The 21,055-nt window shown below is 36.7% G+C and overlaps 1 protein-coding gene across 7 annotated transcripts in view; it reads right to left on the bottom strand.

Annotated features, from left to right (window-relative positions):
- The window catches only part of LCLAT1 (lysocardiolipin acyltransferase 1), a 203,760-nt gene that overhangs the window by 49,631 nt on the left and 133,074 nt on the right, over nucleotides 1-21,055 (bottom strand). The window contains exon 6 of one of the 7 annotated variants that reach the window (XM_074395677.1): nucleotides 10,595-20,649. The exons of the other annotated variants lie outside the window; for them this stretch is intronic. Within the exon in view, the coding sequence (XP_074251778.1) occupies nucleotides 20,645-20,649 (5 nt within the window). The 3' untranslated portion in view covers nucleotides 10,595-20,644. Of the gene's footprint in view, nucleotides 1-10,594; nucleotides 20,650-21,055 lie in introns of those variants that run through there. 7 annotated transcript variants of the gene reach the window in all.

Raw genomic sequence — 21,055 nt, 5'->3', positions numbered from 1 at the left:
TAATCCCAGCACTTTGGGAGGCCGAGGTGGGTGGATCACGAGGTCAAGAGATCGAGACCATCCTGGTCAACATGGTGAAACCCCGTCTCTACTAAAAATACAAAAATTAGCTGGGCATGGTGGTACACGCCTGTAGTCCCAGCTACTAGGGAGGCTGAGGCAGAAGAATTGCTTGAACCAGGAGGCAGAGGTTGCGGTGAGCCGAGATCGCGCCATTGCACTCCAGCCTGGGTAACAAGAGTGAAACTCCCTCTCAAAAAAAAAACAAACAAAAAAACAAAAAAAACAAAACGTAGGCAAGGTACATGAACAGACACTTCCCAAAAGAAGACATTTATGTGGCTAACAAACATATGAAAAAAAGCTCAACATCACTGATCATCAGAGAAATGCAAATCAAAACCACAATGAGATACCATCTCCCACCAGTCTAACTGGCAATTATTTAAAAGTCATGAAACAACAGATGCTGGCAAGGCTATGGAGTGACAGGAATGCTTTTACACTGTTGGTGGAAATGTAAATTAGTTCAACCATTGTGGAAGACAGTGTGGCGATTTCTCAAAGACCTAGAACCAGAAATATCATTTGACCCAGCAATATCGTTACTGGGTGTATGCTCAATGGAACATAAATCAATCTATTATAAAAATAAATCTATTAGAAAGTCACAATAGCAAAGACATGGAATCAACCTAAATTCCCATCAATGATAGACTAAAGAAAATGTGGTACATATATATACCGTGGAATTCTATACAGCCATAAACAGGAGTGAGATCATGTCCTTTGCAGGAACATGGACAGAGCTCGAAGTCATTATCCTCAGCAAACTAACACAGGAACAGAAAACCAAACACTACATGTTCTCACTTATAAGTGGTTGGTGAGCAACAAGAACACATGGACATAGTGAGGGGTACAACACACACTGGGGCCTGTCATGGGTGGGGTTGGGGAAAGAAAGCATCAGGAAAAGTAGCTAATGCATACTGGGCTTAATACTTAGGTGATGGGTTGATAGGTGTAGCAAACCACCATGGCACTAATTTTCCTGTGTAACAAACCTGCACATCTTGCACATGTACCCTGAGACTTAAAATAAAATTACCTAGATATAAAGAAACCTGACATTTTCAGTGTACTAATTAAGTTCAGCAAAAGCTCAAAGAAGTTAGGTACTGAAGGATACTGCTGAAGAATAAAATAGAGAGGAATGGGTGAGAACGGCACTGCAAACCAGGGCAAAGGTTCTGGTTGCAATGGGCATAATGTGTTCAGGAGGCACTAAGAATCCAAGTTGAGCAGAATGGGGATAAGGTAGAGGCATCTTTATAACTCAATAATGTTTGGCACATAATTATACTCAAGGTATTAGTGATTTGAATGAATTACTAAAGCCTAAGAGAAAAAAATGTCTGGGTCCACTATACAAATGAAAAAGAGGGCAGACCCAAGAGAAAGACATGAGTCTTCTTTCTCTTGGCCTTTTTGGCACCAGGGACTGGTTTCTTGGAAGACAAATTTTTCCATGGACCAGGGCAGGGGGAAATAGAAATATTATTTCTTTTATTATTACATGAGACTGAAAAGGATACATAATAAATCTCTTACAAAAAGGCTATGATTAAAATTAATGTTTAAAAGACATAAATGCGAAGGAAAAGAGGTAAAAGACAAAAGGAATAAAGTCAATAGGCAATCATTTCTGGAGACTACCATAATTGACTGGGATAGGCTTTAGGAATATGATTTATGGGGAAAATACAGGTATATATTAAAATAATGCTTATTTTATACTTGATTAAAATATTTATGTGAGGGTTATGCAGCAAGATTCAAATATAGCATAAACTATGTAGACATCTTTAAAAATATCCAATAAAATCTGTTTGGCTGTTTTTTCCTCGAGAAGTATTAATTATGCATTGTTTCATTTAAAATAACATGGAACTCCTGAGAGGAGAAGAGAAAAAAAGATGACAATTTTACACATTGTGATGAGATGTAAGAGACCCTCCCACATAATAGTTAATCCAATAGTGGTAACTGGCCACTTTGGTGTAAACACCAGGAACTCTGGTTGTGAAAATATTTGTATACACACATACACATAACTAAAGGAATCTTAGTCACATAGAGCTAAATGAGACAGTAATAAAACTTGATGCAAATTAAGAAAACCAGCCAAGAAAGAAAGAATTCATAAAAGAGCTCTAATCAAGGATCACACTCATCCAATCAATTCTCTAACAGAAACAGATACGTGATAAATGAAGCTGAATAAATGCTTGGAGGAGACTCCAGGTGGTGGGTATGGGTGTTCTCTGTAAGCTTCTTTGAACTTTGCTGTATGTTTGAAATTTTTCCCATTAAAGTATTGGAAAAAACTAGATGAATCTATAGGGCTGAATATGGAGAAAACAATGTAGCAGAATACATTTTGTTCTGGCAGGAACAAGTTTATGAAACTTTTGATTTTTTAAAATTTCTATTAGAATAACATAGACTAAAAATAACAAAGATTAAAAGGTCAAATACTCCAATAAAGCTTATAATGAATAAGAAAAGGCTCCTACCACATCTCTGAGTTTCCAGGTCCTAAACACACAACTGTGAAACTATGAAAACTTTATTAAAACATAAAACCTATATTACATTTCTTACTTTTTTTTAGTATACAGGTGGAATAAAATGAACTGGGAAGTAAGTGTAATGACAAAATTTTAGAATTCGAATTTTACATGTCTTTTAAAAAAAATTTTGAGACAGGATCTTGCTCTGTTGCCCAAGGTAGAGTGCAGTGGCATGATCACAGCTCACTGCAGCCTCCATCTCTTGGGCTCAAGCAATCCTCCTGCCTCAGCCTCCCAAGTAGTAGGGACTACAGGCACACATCACCATGCCCAACTAGTAGAATTTTACATGTTCTGATGAAACCTGGTGGGAATCAGTCTTCTAAAATAATATCATAGAAACATCTTCTGCATATAGGAAGACTGGAGGGAGAAAGTGAAAAAATCAGAGTGAAACAGAGGGAACCAAGTATGTCAGGGATTTCTTAGTGGTGCTGCTTATATCTTGGCCAAGAGTAAGAGGCTTATTCAGTAGAGTAAGAAGCCAAAACAATTTAACTAGAGTCCCAAATATTTGTATCACTGTCTGATCCACTGATAAAAAGACCAACCTCTTTGTTATGTGAGAGGACTGGACTGTATCTATGACCAATCCTAGGTAAAATATAAACATATGCCATTTTGCCAGTGTCTTAGTCCATTCAGGCTGCTGTAACAATCTACCATATGTTTGGTTGCTTATAAAACAAATTTATTCCTCACAGTTCTGGATGCTGGAAGTATGAGATCACGAGGTCAGCATGTCAGGTTCTGGTGAGGGCCCTCTTCCTGGTTCACAGATTGCATCTTTTTAATATATCCTCACATGTTAGAAGAGATGAGGGTCTCTCTGTAGCCCTCTTCCATAAGTGCGCTAATTCCATTCAATAAGGCTCTACCCTCATAACACTAATTACCTCCCAAAGGCCCTAGGGATCACATTGGGAATTAAGATATCAACATCTGAATTCAGGGGAAACCACGAACATTCACATAGCAGCAACCAGATTTTTAAAGCTTTGCAGAAAGAATTTGCAAACATATTAAGATTTAAGTTCAAATCCTTGATTGGCTGGCTAGAGACACTTAAAAAAAATGAAGTCAGATTCTAATCAATTCGTTTTACCAGTATTTACACATATAATTTACTAAGCACAAAAAGGTAATTTTCTTGAATGTGACTTTCTTTCAAAAGACAAAGTATAATCAATCTGATATTTAACTGAAATGTCAGTATAATCTTCTCTTAATCATGTTGGGATCCTCTTCATAGCTTTTAAGAATTATTAATTTCATTTTGCCTTAGGAATTTAGACAACTAGAAATAGTCTTAAATTTCCCATTTTTTATCTTAATATAAAGTTTTATCTTAAGTTAAAGCAGTTTGAAAGGCAGATGAAGCAATGATAAGAAGGCAGGTAGACTGACAGGCAGCTAAATAATACTATGGAAATGCAGGGTGGAAAATCGATTCCAACTCTTAATTTTTTATCTTACACAAATTTCTCATATAAAACAAACTCCACTTGGGCTGGGAGCAGTGGCTCACTCCTGTAAACCCAGCACTTTGGGAGGCCAAGGTGGGTGGATCACTTGAGGTCAGGAGTTCAAGACAAGCCTGGCCAACATGGCAAAACCCCATCTCTACTAAAAAATACAAAAAAATTAGCTGGGTGTGGCAGCAGGCACCTGTAATCCCAGGTACTAAGCCTTTAATCTATGGCTACTCAACGCCAAGAATAGGACATTTGAAAGCTCTTTAAAAGGATTAATTAGAGAGAAGATAAATTATTTTTCAGTTCATACTTTTTTTTTTTTTGAGATGGAGTTTTGCTCTTGTTACCCAGGCTGGAATGCAATGGCACGATCTCGGCTCACCGCAACCTCCGTCTCCTGGGTTCAGGCAATTCTCCTGCCTCAGCCTCCTGAGTAGCTGGGATTACAGGCACGTACCACCATGCCCAGCTAATTTTTTGTATTTTTAGTAGAGACAGGGTTTCACCATGTTGACCAGGATGGTCTCGATCTCTTGACCTCGTGATCCACCCGCCTCGGCCTCCCAAAGTGCTGGGATTACAGGCGTGAGCCACCGCGCCCAGCCCCCAATCAGTTCATACTTTTTAAGAATGGCATCTTTGTTACTTCAAGTACAGTTTATTAAAGAAAAGTGCTAGTAGTATTATTCAAAGCAATCTGCAGGTTAATACAATCCCTATCAAAATACCAATAGCATTCCTCACAGAAATAGAAAACACTACTGAAATGTGTATGAAATCACAAGATTCTGAATAGTTAAAGCAATTCTAAGCAAAAAGAACAAAGCTGGAGGCACCACATTACTTGCTTTCAAATTATGCTGCAAAGCTAGAGTAACCCAAACAACATGGTAGAAAAACAGATGCATAGATCAATGGAACAGAACAGAGAACCCAGAAATAAATCCACACACTTAACAGCCAACTTATTTTCCACAAAGGTGCCAAGATTATGCATGGGAAAAAGGCAACCTCTTTAATAATAGTGCTAGAAAAACTGGATATTCATATGCAGAAGAATGAAACTAGATACCCATCTTTCAACATATACAAAAATCAACTCAGAATGGAAATGATTAAAGACTTAAATGTAAGATCTGAAACTATGAAATTACTACAAGAAAACATTGAGTAAAGACCTCAAAAGCCCAGGAAACAAAAGCAAAAATAGACAAATGGGATTACATCAAGCTAAAAAGCTTCTGCACAGCAAAGGGAAACACTCAACAAAGTGAAGAGACAACCTACAGAATAGGAGAAACTATTTACAAACAATCTATCTGACAAGGGATCAAGAACCAGAATAAATAAGGAATCCAAACAACTCAATAGCAAAGAAGCATATAATCTGATTTTAAAATGGACAAAATACCTGAAAGAGACGTTTCTCAAAAGATGACATACAAATAGCCAATAGGTATATGAAAAAATGATCAACATCACTAATAATGATCAAGAAAATGCAAATCAAAACCACAGTGAGATAGGTGGTGGCTCATGTCTATAATCCCAGTGCTTTGGGAGGCCAAGGCAGGTGGATCACCTGAGGTCAGAAGTCAAGAGCAGTCTGGCCAACATGGTAAAATCCCATCTCTATTAAAAATACAAAAAATTAGCGAGGCACAGTGGTGGGTGTCTGTAATCCCAGCTACTCAGGAAGCTGAGGAAGGAGAATCGCTTGAATCCAGGAGGCAGAAGTTGTAGTGAGCCAAGATTGTGCCATTGCACTCCAGCCTGGGTGACAAGAGTGAAACTCTGTCTCAAAACAAACAAACAAACAAACAAAACAAAACCAAAAACCCCACCACCGTGGGAAACCATTTCATTCTAGTTAGAAGGATTGTTATCAAAAAGGCAAAACAGCACGCTGGTGAGAATGTGGAGAAAGGAAAATGTTCACACTTTCTTGGTTAGAATATAAAGTAGTTGCATACTGTTTGCTATTATGGAAAACTGTGGCTATTATTAAAAAAAAAAAGCAAGTGTTGGCAAGGATACAAAGAAACTGGAACTCTTGTACACTGTTGGTGGGATGTAAAATTGTGCAGTCACCATGGACAACAGTATGGAAGTTCCTTAAAAAACAAAACAACAACAACAACAACAACAAAAAAAACAGAGCCTAGCAGCTGATCCAGCAATCCTACTGCTGGGTATATATCCCAAAGAAAGGAAATCAGTATGTCAAAGAGATGACTCCACTCTCATGTTTACTGAAGCACTATTTACAACAGCCAAGATACGAACCCAACTTGTCTAGCAACAGATTAATGGATAAAGAAAATGTATGATATATACATAATAGAATATTATTCAGCCATAAAAAAAGAATGGAACCTGTTATTTGCAACAACATGGATGGAAGTGGAAGTAATCATATTAAGTAAAATAAGCCAAGCACAGAAAGACAAATATCACACATTCTTACTTGTATGTGGGTGCTAAAAAAGTGGATCTCATGGAGTCAGATAGTAGAATTATGGTTACCAGAGGCTGGCAAGGGAAGGCAAAGGTTGGGAGGGATGTAGAGAAGCTGGTTATGGCATACGAAAATCGTTAGAAGGAATGACGATTCCTGCTAGAATGGCAGAGAAATTATAGTTAATAATCTATTGCACATATTTTAAATAGCCAGAAGAGAAGAATTATTAATATGATGTTTCCAATGCAAAAAGATGCTTGTGGTGATGACCCAGTTATTCTGACTTGATCATTACACGTTGTATATAGTTATCAAAATATCACATATGCCTCCTAAAATACATACAACTGTTACATATCAATAAAATTTTTAAAAAGTGTTAGTAGCAGATTAGTAAGTAACAGGTCCTATTGGACCTACTTTAATAAGTAGATGATTATTTGTAATCAGTGTAATAACTGAATATATTTAAATAATGCTACTAAAAATGTATGTAACAGATTAAACACGCTTCAGCAGTTTTAATCAAATTGTTGCTCTGCTAAGTAACACTTTCTTTGAAATAATGATCTATTTCAGTCCAGTTTTATAAACAACATAATTCATTTTCAATTGAGAAACTGACATTAATAGGACTTTACGATACATGAATATAACTTTTTCCTTCTTTAGACAGGGTCTTGCTTCATCACCCAGGATGGAGTACAATCATGGCTCACAGCAGCCTCGACCTCCCTAGCAAGCTCAAGCCATCCTCTCACCTCAACCTCCTGTGTAGCTGGGACTACAGGCACATACCACCATTCCCACTATTATTGTATTATTTGTAGAGCCAGGGTCTCGCTATGTTGCCCAGGTTGGTCTATGAATACAATAAATTAGTAAAGAAAAATAATGCTTTCTTATCAATCAAACTGATTTTTCAATTTTCCTTTCCATGCCCCAGTTTTGGTTCATTTCTTTGATGTTCTGTCAGTGTCTTTCAAAGGTGCATGCTGGAATATGGGAAAGAGATTAAAGAGAGCAAAAAGGTAGACAGTATCCATTCAGTCACATTTATGGAGTGCTTAGTAAGTACTAAGTCCTGTGCTAGGGGCTGGGATCATAAAGATGAACAATACCTCTTACGATGTTAGCAGTCTTGCTGGGGAGATAGGCATGTAAATAAATTATTACAGTATGTGATGAGGACAACAACGTAAAAATGTAGAATATATAGAAACATTCAAAGGAAGGAGTGACTAACTCTATGGTAGAAGGGGCGAGGCAAGAAAGTTTCTAAGAAGGGCAATACCCGAGCCAATTTTCAAGGTGTATAGGTGTATAGCTCTGGAGTAGATAGGACATTTAAGGCCAAGGGCTAAGCAAAGAAAGCTGAAATAGTATGCAGGGTGTTATTAACGGATCACATGTCTGTCTCCCTTAATATACTGTGGACTCTAGTCTATTAGAGAAGACATGTTTATGTTTTATTAACTTTTGGTTTTACAGAGCCTGGTTATAGAAGGTGCTCAATAAAACTTTGTAGGATTGATGATTCTATCAGTAAGGTAACACACATATCAATTTATAGAGTGGTTGTTTCTCACACTTGTAGACAATAACTTAATTTAAAAACTGAACATACTACTAGGTTTAAAGAAAAAAAAACAACAGTTCTAAAAGCACTCTTTCATTTGTTGACCTTAAGAGATGCAAATAAATATTGTACTTAAGGCCAGTGCTAAACTCAAAGCTCAGCAGCTGAAGATTATCCTTAAACAGTTCATTAGTGATAATTTGGTGATGTATGGAACACTAGGGTGGTCCTGGTACTGAGTTAAGCTCTTTACACAGAAGTCATTTGTTCCTGACAGTAATCCTAAGGCATGTATCTTCATTTTACACATGTGATGGGGTAGTTTACCAAGTTTGATCACTATACTCTGGTTTGGAAAGTTACATTATTTTCCTCAATAGCTGTAATATTTAGTTCCAATTTCAGTTATACAAACTGTTTTTCTAATGACCCAAACTGCAAGTGTCATATTACATGTACCAGCTCTCCAATTTTACCTCGAAGCTGAAGGACTGAAAAGATGAGAACATTTAGAACATCAGAGCAGCTTTGATGTTACAAATCATGCAGTGTATTTAATTTGCGATATCTAGTCTTCTTTGCTGGTTATTAGTACTTAGTATTTATTTTAATGATGGCCCCTTTGAACTTTGTTTTACATATGTAAAAATAAGTAATCTGGCCCTTTTCAATGCTCAAGTATCAGATTTTTCTATGTATATTTAATATATTTCCATACCACTCCCTGCTGCTAGATAATTGGTTCCTGAAATTCTTACTGAGTTTCAGTGAAACATAAGATGATCTGTTTTAATGTAAAGTTTCCATTCCAAGGTAAATCTGTAATTTGCTTAGTTATTTCCATCCTCCCTATAAAAGCCATGCCTCATCACTCCCAGAATATAATATTAGGTCCACCTTCACATAAGAATGAGTAATAAATAGGTTTTCTGCCTCTTGGTAGGGTAAATCAAATCTTCTATTCCTTCTAATTCATTCTTCACTTCTTTTTAGAAATCAAGTGATTTCCCTGCCATCTATAAAGCTATTTCAGCTAAGAAATAACTAATCAATTATTTTTCCTATTTCAAAGGAAATCTATCAAAAGCCCTAGTTAGAGTATTTTAAAGTCAAAAATGGAAGTTTAAACAGCTGGCAAAAATTATTTTTAAGTGATATTTCAAGACACATCTTCACTCACAAATGTTCTCAGATAACTAGGAGTTTATTTAAATGAAGGACTTTCCTAATTAGAAGGATCCAGAATTCTTATGGACATCACAGATTCTAAAAAACTTCTCTAGATAAAATCTGAGTAGAGTGATTATATAAATGAAATGAAATGTACCAGAAAGGCAACACTGACAGCAGATGTTCTTGCGTAAGGAGACATGATTATCACCTCTTTCAAAACTAAATTCCATAAAATAAAATTTAAAATGCCATACAGAAGGCAGAAAAACTTTGTCTAAATCACCTCTTGGATGCTGTGTTTTTATTACAGCAGACCCTTTTCAAACACTGGATGAATGGCAGAAAGAATCCTGGCCTATTACTAAATATTAGTCAAAGACATGAGTAGGAGCACTGGCAGACCCAAAGAGAATGAACTAAAAAGTGAGTGGGCAAAAGTTCACCAGTTAAATTTGGATACTTTTTATGCTTTGAATATCAAATATAAAACAGCATTATAAATAAAAGCTACTGTGTGTACACATTTGTGTTTTTCATTTGTTTTTCAAGAAGATACCCTGTGTACTAAGTACATTCAATTCACTCCAATAACACTAGTGCTTAAAGACATCTCATCAACAGTTTTAGAACTCAGGAATTAGATGAAGAGGACAAAGTCATTCTTATTCTGTTGTATGTCTAATTTACACTTTCAGTAGTCACGTGTCCCTCCACATGACAGCAATACACTGTCCTGTTTATCTACTTTCTGTTCCTCAACATGGCATCCTTGAATCACTCTCCTGATTTAGGATAAACATACTCCAGTAATCACCCTTTCCTCAATTAATCCAATTGGAAATGAAGTCAGCATCCAGTTATGTTGTACAGTACTCTAACACAACATCCTAGAGGAACTATCGTAATTGTGTTGCATACACCTCCCCTACCAGGAAGGACACGTTTTATTCTCAATAAAACTAAATATGGAACAATATTTCAATTGGAAAACATTATTTAATATTAATATGTTTTGTGAAGTTTACTGTCATGAAAGAACTATGGCTGTAGGAAGTCCCAAATGAACCTAACTGGAATTTAATATCTGATGAACTAGAAAGCAGGCCAATTTGCTAATGGGTCAATGCCAAAAAACCAATCTGCAGAATTTACAAAATGTAGTGTTTACCAAAATCTTGTCTATCAAGCTTATAGTAATTCACAATGTTAAGATTTTTTAAATAACCTTTGAAGACTTCTGCAATTTTATTTGACTGGATTTCATTGGGTCTTTTATTAATTCATTACAGCTGGATAAAACTGAGGCCAAAAGAGAAGAGAAGAGTTTGAGGCCTCAGAGTCTAAACTGCTCTAACAATATCTGCAGTATTAATTTTCATCCATTCTCCTCATCCCTATGTATGTACATGAATGATATGGCAGTGGGGAAGAGGTCTCTGAAAAAGTTTGGGGGCACAGCCACATGAGCAGAAACTGGTAAAAAGAACAGGAGAGGAGAGCAAGGTATTTGTCCCTAAGGATATGGTCTGAGTCCTGGAGAAAGATTGGAATTAAAAGCTGAAGGAGGTGAAGAAGCATTTTCTAGGAGGGATCTCCTTCAGGACAGAGAGAGGCCAGAACCACTTGGTTCTTGGAGGGTTGGCAATGTCGGGAGCACACAAAGGCATCCCCTAGGCAGCTAGCTATGTTTCTGGTCTATACAGGCAGCCTTGAGGTGACCTGATCAAGGTGGCTTCCTTACATGGATTACAAGGAACACTTCTGTCAGAGGGCTAGAGCTCAAGAGATAGAAATATTTGGAAATTATTGTTGGACATTTGGGGAGAGATGCTGAAGTTTGGCAGCTAGGCTGAAGGTTTCCAGATAGGACTTCTTGGTATTATTATAATCACATCTGTATCTTTAGGCTAGGAAGACTTGGGGACATTTGGAATTACTATAACACTTAAAGACTGGTTAATTATCTTTTAATCATTGATATTAGATAAAAATCAAATTGTTCCACTTCCAACAGAGATTTACTATTTGTCTAAGAGGAGAGCTCTTAAAAAAAAGTTACCATTAGTAGAGACGGGGTTTCACCATGTTTACCAGGATGGTCTCGATCTCTTGACCTCGGTGAGCCGAGATCGTGCCATTGCACTCCAGCCTGGGTAACAAGAGCGAAACTCCGTCTCAAAAAAAAAAAAAAAAGTTACCAGCTGGACGTGGTGGCTTATGCCTGTAATCCTAGCACTTTGGGAGGTCAAGGCGGGTAGATCACGAGGTCAAGAGATTGAGACCATCCTGATCAACGTGGTGAAACATCATCTCTACTGAAAATACAAAAAATTAGCTGGGCATGGTGGCGTGCACCTGTCGTCCCAGCTACTGGGGAGGCTGAGGCAGAAGAATCACTTGAACCTGGGAGGTGGAAGTTGAGTGAGTAGAGATCGCACCACTGCACTCCAGCCTGGCAACAGAGTGAGATTCTGTCTCAAAAAAAAAAAAAAAAAAGTTACCACAAACAAATGAGTTATTCATACTGAAAGATATTGTTAGGAAAGAGAGGAAATTACAATCAATTTAAGTTTTGCTTAACTTTTACAATGTTCAGTTTCTACTTTCTCTTATATTACAACTTCATCCTTTTGTCTTTGAAAAATCAAATTAGATAATAAGCCTATTTGTATAAATATAAAAACCTTATGTTACAAGAGGACTTCTCAGACTTTGGAACTTCAAAAGACTAATTTAATACATCAAAGTCTACATCTTCAGATCTTAGGATTTTAAATTTAGTAGAGCTCATTTCTATTTAAAGTTTTCCTGGTGTCCTTTTCTATTTCTGAGAAATTTTACAATAACAAATAGTTACTAAAAATAATCTCTTTGAAATTACAGTAACTGCATGAGAAAGAAGTTGCACCCTGTAGTCACAACATCATAAAAAAGCATTACCATGTTTACATAACCACAAATTGCCTAGAAGTTTTATTAAAAAAGAGAACAGAAGATTCCTGAAATCTCAGAATATGATTCAAATCTTAGAAGTAAAAGAGATCTCAGAAGTCTTCTGGTTCTGTCTTCCTCAGTAGTTCTCCGAAAGCTGTTCTCAAGGAAGAGAATGTTTCTAGAGGAGGCAGGTGTCCATTATGATTAAGTGTTAGTGACACAGCAAGAAAGGACAAGATCTGGGATTTACAAGGTGGTCACTTGAAGAGACTGTTTGGGTTTAGTGGAATCTAAGAGTTCAGAAGACTGATCACAAAAAGTTTTGAAGTTATTAGAGGATAAAGATGTGGTGACAGTTCATCAACAGCTCTTCCAAGAAGCTTGCATCTGAAGCAAAAAAAGCAGTGGTGTGGAAGCTTGGAGTAGGAGTGAATGGCGAAAGGGGGTTATAAAAAGTGTTCATGTAGTTGTAAAGGTTTTTTAAAGAGTTTTTTTTTTCCTTTTTAAAGACTGAAGATATTTGAATATTAATATTAAAAAAATATTAATATTCAATGCTGATAATATTAAATGCTGACAATAAGGAACAAATGGTAAGTTAGAGTTTAAAGGTAAAGACAAGAGAGGCAGGGGCAAGAATGTTGAGAATGGGCAGGGGAGACTTGAAATTGCTACTGCAGAGAATGGAATGGCTGACTAGGGAAACAGAAAATGGTCAGCCAGCGTTGAGGTCAGCAACCGTACTCTGTACTGTAGTGAAGAGTGTCCCCAATTTCACGTCTACTGTAACCACCTCAAAACGTGATTTTGTATCTGCAAAGAACGTATTTCTAAATAATTAGTTAAGTCACAATGAGGTTATAGTAGATTGCAGTGGATATCATGAGTGATATCCTTAAAAGAAGAGGGGAGTCACAGGACAGAAGGCCACATAAAGACCGGAGTCATGCCGCCGCAAATCAAGGAAAGCAAAGACTGATGGCAACCATGAAGAGGCAAGAAAGGACTCTTACGCAAAGCCTTCAGAGGGAGTGCGGCTCTGCCAATACCTGACTTCAGGTTTCTAGCTTACAGACTGTGAGAGAATAAATTCCTACTGTTTGAAGCAACTTAGTTTATGATAATTTGTTACAGCAGCCCTAGAAAACCAATACATTAACTAAGAGTTTATTTTGACAGTCATGTGCATGGTTCAGGGAATTTTCTCTAGCAAAGCTAAAAGCAAGTGCAGGTGTAGAGAAGGCAAGCAGCTGGCAAGACCCGGGGATGCACTTCTCCAACTGTGTGTCACCCAAGGGCAACAGGGACAGGGTGTTCAAGATACTAGCAAGAATTTGGGTTAAAAAATGGATCTCAGAGTATAACTGAAAAGAAGGAAAAGCATGAACACAGAAGGATGATTATGGATAGGGAAAAAGCATAAAGGCATTAAGGGAAGAGACATCTCAATGAGAGTAAAACACAGCCTAGTGAGATGTTGCAATTTAACATTTAATAGGTGGACCAATTCCTGAAGACAAGATCCAAAGTATGAAGTAGTGTGGATAATGAGGAGATCAAGAAACTCATGTAGATGGTGAACTTACCTAAGAGAATGGCTAGACTAGAGAGGGAATGGAAGGCTGAGCTGGGTGCTAAGTCTCACCTCTCCAGTGAAACGAAGGCTGAGGCAGAGAACGTAGTGAAGGGTTGACTGATATCCGAGAGAGGTAAAGGTTGCTATAGTTAAATGAGAAAAAGCTCAAAAAAATTTTTTTGACTCGGTATTTTTTTTTTAACTCCAGGATGTATAAATCAGATGTAAATTGTATGGTAGTGAGATATGAGAAAATGAACAGTTCTTAATTGAGAGGGAAATAGGGAAGAGGCATGGAGTCAGGAGACAGCTATGTTTTAATAAAGGCAATAAAGGCAGACAGCATGGTTAACACAGAGGTAGTTTGAAAAATGAGCCCATCATCTGGATGATCAAGATTATTCTTCATCTACCCCATATTTATAGAGACTTAACTTGGCTACAACAACATCACTCTGATATATAAAACTTTACCTCTACTCATGTTCTTTAGTTAAGCATAGAAGTTTTTTTTTTTTTTTTTTGAAATACAGTAATATTGGTTCCTTATCAGGGCAGCAAGTGGTTCTTCCATTGGCAAATGTTTCCAATCACGCAAATCACAGGCACCAAAGAACACTGCTGGAAAGGTCACTGATGCTTTATGATGTGCTTGAGAAGGTAAAGCACATTAGTGAAGAACACAAAACTTTTATGATATATTAGAGTCTAGAATACAGCCAGTTTTTATGGATTCTAATTATTACAGAGGCCTGATGGTCCTGAAGAAGACAAAAGGTGGACTAACTGCCATCACAGAACATTTTTTTCTAAGCTGCATCAGTATCTAAAATGAAATTCTGCTACTTAGAAAGCACTGTCTAATTATACACAGACAATAAACTAGAAAGAATTACAGCAAGAAATCCAGAGAACCTTCCAGGATATTGTCAGAGTGTGGCCATATACCATCAAGCTCTATAACACACAAAGCGATGATATTCTTTAACCTTCTTTAAGACTGTGACATCTGTACCTACTATACACATTGTATTTTGAATGAATTCATTAAAGTCAACAAGAGGCCTTCCTTATTATTAAAGCCATTATAGATGTGATTTAGCCAGCTGGAACAGTTAATAACAAGAACAACTGCAACAACAACAAAGCTATTTTAGGCTAGATGCACTGAGTGCAGGAAAAAAAGGAAGCAAGAACAGGGTAGCCAACAGACTAATGGTGTAGAGCGGAGACGTTAATGCCTGCAACTACAACACATACTGAAGAATCTTAACAGAAGTACAGTTAACCTGATATAGGGATTCAGAAAAAGACCAGTTTGGCTGGCAGGGTCCAAGAAAGTTTCGCAGAGGAGATGGCCACAAATAGAAAGAAAAACAAACACCACATGTTCTCACTCATAAGTGGGAGTTGAACAATGAGAACACACAGACACAGGAAGGGGAACAACATACCCTGGGGCCCACTGAGAGGTGAGGGGCGAGGGGAGGGAACTTAGAGAAAGGGTCATTAGGTGCAGCAGACCACATGGCACACACATTCCTATGTAACAAACCTGCACATTTTGCACACGTATCCTGGAACTTAAAGTAAAAGAAAAGAGCTCTTTCCTTAACTTCTGGCTCATTTCAAACATTCCCAACTAATTCAACAGGAAAAAAAAAAAACCAAAGCAAAGCAAATTTAAAATTCTGAGTGGCTATACAGACACCACATATTTTATATGCCACCACATATTTATTGATATACATAGTATATATGTATCATATATATCTATATATAAAATATATAGATATACAAAATTTATATCATATATAGATAGATCATATATATATGATCGATCTATCTTTCTATCTATCTATCTCAATACTTAGAAGCCTGAAAAATCCAGTGGGTAGAAACTCAGCAGTATTGGCAGAGACTGCCACAGAAATGACGGCAGCTCACTTGTCAAGATTTATTTTCTTCTTTTCTCTCCATATGTTATCACTTGATATAATACACTGGCCTAACTTGGACAATTTCAGCAGATGGACCTGGAAGCTGAGGGTTTTATCTTTTCCAGCCACCCTTCCCCAAGGTGAAAGTATAATGTTTCAGCATTATCTTGCCAGACAAACTGTAATGGGGTTGTGGCGGGAAATCTGTTTATAAGTGGATGGACTAAAATACCAAAACAGAAAAAAAAAGTTCAAGTATGCACTTTTTAGACCTTGGGTAAGAGAATGGCAGCCAGAGGACAACACTGCTATTGTGGTGACATAGAACACTATTTTTGGATGGCACTTTAATAAAACAATGAAACTCATGATCTTGAAGTTTACAGAAATGAAATTTGAATTATAATTGCTATCTATCTCTATGCCCAAGATAGCAAAAGAGGCATCAGACACATCTGAGAAACTTCTGGTTTAGCTCCTCAAATTGCGAACTGAGATCTAAATACTGAGTTTCATTTTAACAATAAGCCATACTATCATCCTTTTGATTAATACCCAATAGCTAGCTATATCTGTTGGCTAATTTAGCTTATCTTGACTTTGTGGGCCAATACTTTAGATAAAAACAGTTTAGATAAACAGCTAATTAGGGGATAAAATAAAATGAACTAGTTTATAGTACAGAAAAATGGTCAGCAGAATACAAAGACCTGAATTATTAAAAGTTCTGAAGTCATGAAAGAGGATGACCTTTATAAAAGAATAGCAATCTATTTCAATTTATGGAAATGTTACAAGCTACTAGCCAATGGAACTTAAGGCTGCATAAAAGGTGAGAATTCTCAGGCATATTCCATCATACTCTTGTAACATCTAACATTCCAATTTTATGTAATTGCTGCCTCTTTGATGTCTTCATCCTGAGTTTTCCTCTCCTAGCCAAATCTTGTAGGGCCCTAGAATAGGATGTTGCACTTGGTACACAAAGTTTCTTCAACATAGCACAGTTAGTCACTGGTGAGAAGTAAGCTAAAAAATTAAAAGGAAGGCTACGAGGACGAAATTTTTAAAAGGAATCTGTGCTTATGATACATTATGGCATTTACATCCAAACTATTAGAAAGTCACTGTAACAGCTGCGTAATAAGCAAAGTTGGACAACAGAGATTGTGCTTGGCATAAGCTCCTAATGGCTAGGAGAGTGCGAATAAGCCAAATACAAAATATCCTGAGCCACCAAGTTAGGATAATCACCTACAAATACAATATATTTCACTGTCATTGTGAAGAGGAAGTCATATATCTTCATAAAATAATACTCTAAGGTGGTGCCTGTGGGTTATTAGCCTTGTAAAGAATTCTGACAATCATATTCCTATAGAAGTTCACTGATCCAATATGCAATTTGATTGTAATGTATCTGTTATGTTCATTAATTTATTCATTCAATATTTATTGAACAATTTAGCACCACTGCCCTGGGGGTGGGGCAGAGGCAGGGGTGAGGAGAGGAGGAAAGGGGAAAAAGAGAAACAGAGACTGACTGATCCAATGTTTTTACTTTGGTTTTGGAAGCCAAAGTAAAAGCTTGACCCAAAGGAGCTTACAATCTAGTAAAGAAGAAAAAATATATTTTCTAATCACATGATTCTTCTTGCTTTTTACTATTTTTAATTGACAAATAATTGTACCTATTTATGAGGTAGTGTACTATTTTAACATATGTATGCAATGTGTAATGATCAGATCAGTAACTGGCGTATCCATTACCTCAAACACTTAATTCCTGTGTTGAGAACACTGAAAATCTGCTCTTTCGGCTAGCTAAAAGTATACAATCAATTGTTGTTAATTATAGTCACCCCACAGTGTTATAGAACACTAGAATTTATTCTTCCCATCAAGTTGTGCTGTTGTATCCATTAACCAACCTTTGGCTATTTCCCTTCAAGTTTCCAGCCTCTAATAACCACTATTCTACTCTCTACTCCTATGAGATCAACTTTTAAAGCTTCCACATATAAGTGAGACCATGCAGAATTTATCTTTCTGTGCCTGACTTATTTTAGTCAACATTATGTGCTCCAGATCATCCATGTTGCTGGGAATGATTAAGATTTCCTTCTTTTTTCATGGCTGAATAAAACGCCATTGTATATATTTACACACCACATTTCCTTTATCCATTCATCTGATTATGAACACTTAGGTGGATTGCATATCTTGGCTATTATGAATACGGCTGCAATAAACATGGGAGTGCAGATGTTTCTTCAACATACTAATTTCCTCATCACCCAGAAACTGTGATTCTTAAGATGGGTTCAACTGTTGTAGAAGACTGGAAGGGGACTAATAGGACTTCCAGCTGAAGAGATCAAGAAATGATCTTGCTAAGATGGGCATGGAGGAACAGGGGTATCTGATCAGAGGCAGAGGAGATGGGAGTACTGCAAGTGATGGGAATGAATAGGCCACTGTGAGGCATGAAGTCACCACTTTGGATGGAACTTACAGTAGAGGCAAGAGCCCAGACTGGGTCTCTAGCCTGAGATTTGAGAGCTCAGCAATGCTTTTACTTGGTTTGTGTCAGCTTCCTTTTCTCATTTAGACAACTATTCCAAACTCTCATTAATCACCTGCATCCCCATGTACCTCACCATCATCAGATTACCTAACCTCTATCTGACAGAGAACAGCCTTTCAGCAAAGCATCCTTCACCTTCTCCCCACCTACTCCTTAAACAGAAATAAATATTCATGCTGAATCTTGTCTCCTGCCTTAGAAAATGGAGTCCCTTTTAATCTGATTTCTGTTCCTATCCTCTCCTGATTTCTCAGAAAACTGCTCCATTATTAATCCTTTCACCTTCAGCTGTTCCTCTACATAATCTTCTCAGCATTTAAAAATGCTGAACTCTCCTATTCATCCTTGATGCAGCTTCCTCTGTCTGTGGTCTACACTCCAGCTCTCTCCCCTTCATCAGGAAACTCCCTGTAGCAGTCCTCTAAACTAGCTATCTTCACTTACATCACTCTTCACTTAAATCTGGCTCCTGTTGCCTCTATTCTTATGACACAATCCCCTCTCTAAAGTCACCAAAATACATTATACTTGCTGCACCTAAGGAACTCTTCTCAGATTTTATGTTCAAAGACGTTACTGGTACCTAAAATTGAGATAAACTGCTGATATCTTAACATATATCCATTACAGCCCGTGGATATCCAACCTTGCAAATAGGCCAACTACTGGTAGAAAAGTTTGATTCAGATCAAATTGATATTTGCAAGTATAAAATTATGACCATTTACAGCCATACACAGAAAAGACAAGATTTATTTGTTTAAGTCTCAAAATCATTAGTAAAGACATAAGACATTTCCCCAGAGGTTCTTTTCTAGGAAAGATCTCTGTAATTGGGATGAATCATAGTCTTTTCCTACTATATGCCATCATACAGTCTGTAAATACCTCACTCATGGACCAAAGGAGATGTAAATAACATGAGGTATAATTACTTTTACTGAGTCTACTTTAACTGAACATAATTCATGCAGAAGTCTCAAAATAAGATACTATTTTGGGATAACTATGATTATGCTAAAGCCAACAGATCTTATTTTATCTTAGAACAAATAGTAAACTGCTTAGGAAGATGATAAACTCTCTTAGAATTCTAAGAGGGGAAGACTTTACTCACCAGGCTTGGAGTATTTATAAAGTCATAAATAGACTTTCACAGTTCCCACTCTTTGTAATTCCTTTTCTTTTCTATATAGTTCGTTACAAGTGAGACTTCATGACAACTAATACTACCTCTCTAACTTAGTCCTCGCCACATAAAAACGCTGGTCTCCACTGCTGAGTATCTAACCCTGACTATACTCTCCCAATTTCTTTACCAATTCAAATCTTGTCATTCCTCCAGATTTAATTCAAAGTCCTGTTCCCTATATTCTCTTACTCTGACAGCCACCACAACTGTTCTCAACTCTGCACTTGTATACTGTTTCTGTGACACTGGATCATAGACTAACTTCCCAAATTTATGCATAAGGATGTGTTATCACACATTTTTATTCTGATACTGTCACTAGTATGCCTTGATCACATGATATTAGCCACAACACATAGGACTTAACTAAGATTCAGATTATATGCATTTACAACAAAGACATTTTCTTAAAAATACTTAAATATAAATATCTTTAATGTAGACAACTTTAAAGATAATATGTACAGGACAAGCTTTTTATAACATGTTTCTCCTTTGCCAAAACTCTATTCATCTATCAAGTCTAAACAAAAGCCAAAGTATTTCCTGTCAAGTCTTTCTTAATTTCAGTTCTTACCAATGTCCATCCCTAAAGTTTTAAAAAACAAGGCTTCATTAAAACTAGTCTAGGCATAAGAGTGGCTACAGTCTCTTTGAATTACAAAAGGAACAGGCCAGGTGCCGTGGCAATAAAGTAAGACCCTTTCTAATGAATTAAAATAAACAAATAATAAGTAAAATTTATATATATATATGAATGAATGATGAATAATGGAACCAACATAGCAAAGGTACTTTTTACTGATCCAAAAGGTTATTATTAATTTCCATAACTAAAATTAATTGTTAAACTATTTGGTAACTTCATTTGGATTTAACATTATGAACCTGTTGTGGTCATTAAGACACCATTCTGAATTAAAACAAGTAAATCTATGAGCTAGGAAAAAAGTGTTCAATTCTTTTTAGGCACTATGGATTATAGATTATGAGTAATTTCCATGAACTCACATAAGGAACAGTATGAAGTTCCTCTCTTGAAGGATATCATGGTCAAGTTGATAGATCTTCTATAATAAAGACATCTAAGATCAGTCTGCAAAAATAGGAATGTTTGTTTTTTAGCTTTGAGAGACACTGGTTAACTGAACATAGATCTGCTACCAATGAGTGATAACCGTGCCTAGAAAAGGCACTGACTAATATTTCTTCTTCTACTGAAAGTTAGCTTGTTACTACTGTAAGTCTCCAAGAATTTAATGTAATGAGAAAAATACAAGAAGACCCGTTATGCCTTGACTTCCAAGGAGATGAGTGCTAAGGTTCATGCTTGACTACAGCACCTTTCCTTAGCTTGGATAATATGCCTTCCTTTCAAGCCTTCTGTACACACATACTTTATTACCTGACTTTGCCAAACTGGGCCACATTTCACTTATTTACCTTCTGCTAAAGGCCATTTAAAATTCTATGATGCAACAGGAAGGCATAAGTCATAAATA

The sequence above is a fragment of the Saimiri boliviensis genome, chromosome 1 (assembly GCF_048565385.1).
Source record: "Saimiri boliviensis isolate mSaiBol1 chromosome 1, mSaiBol1.pri, whole genome shotgun sequence".
Classification (NCBI taxonomy): domain Eukaryota; kingdom Metazoa; phylum Chordata; class Mammalia; order Primates; family Cebidae; genus Saimiri; species Saimiri boliviensis.
The sequence above is the reverse complement of the archived record's forward strand: the minus strand, read 5'-3'. Positions and strand labels throughout refer to the sequence as shown.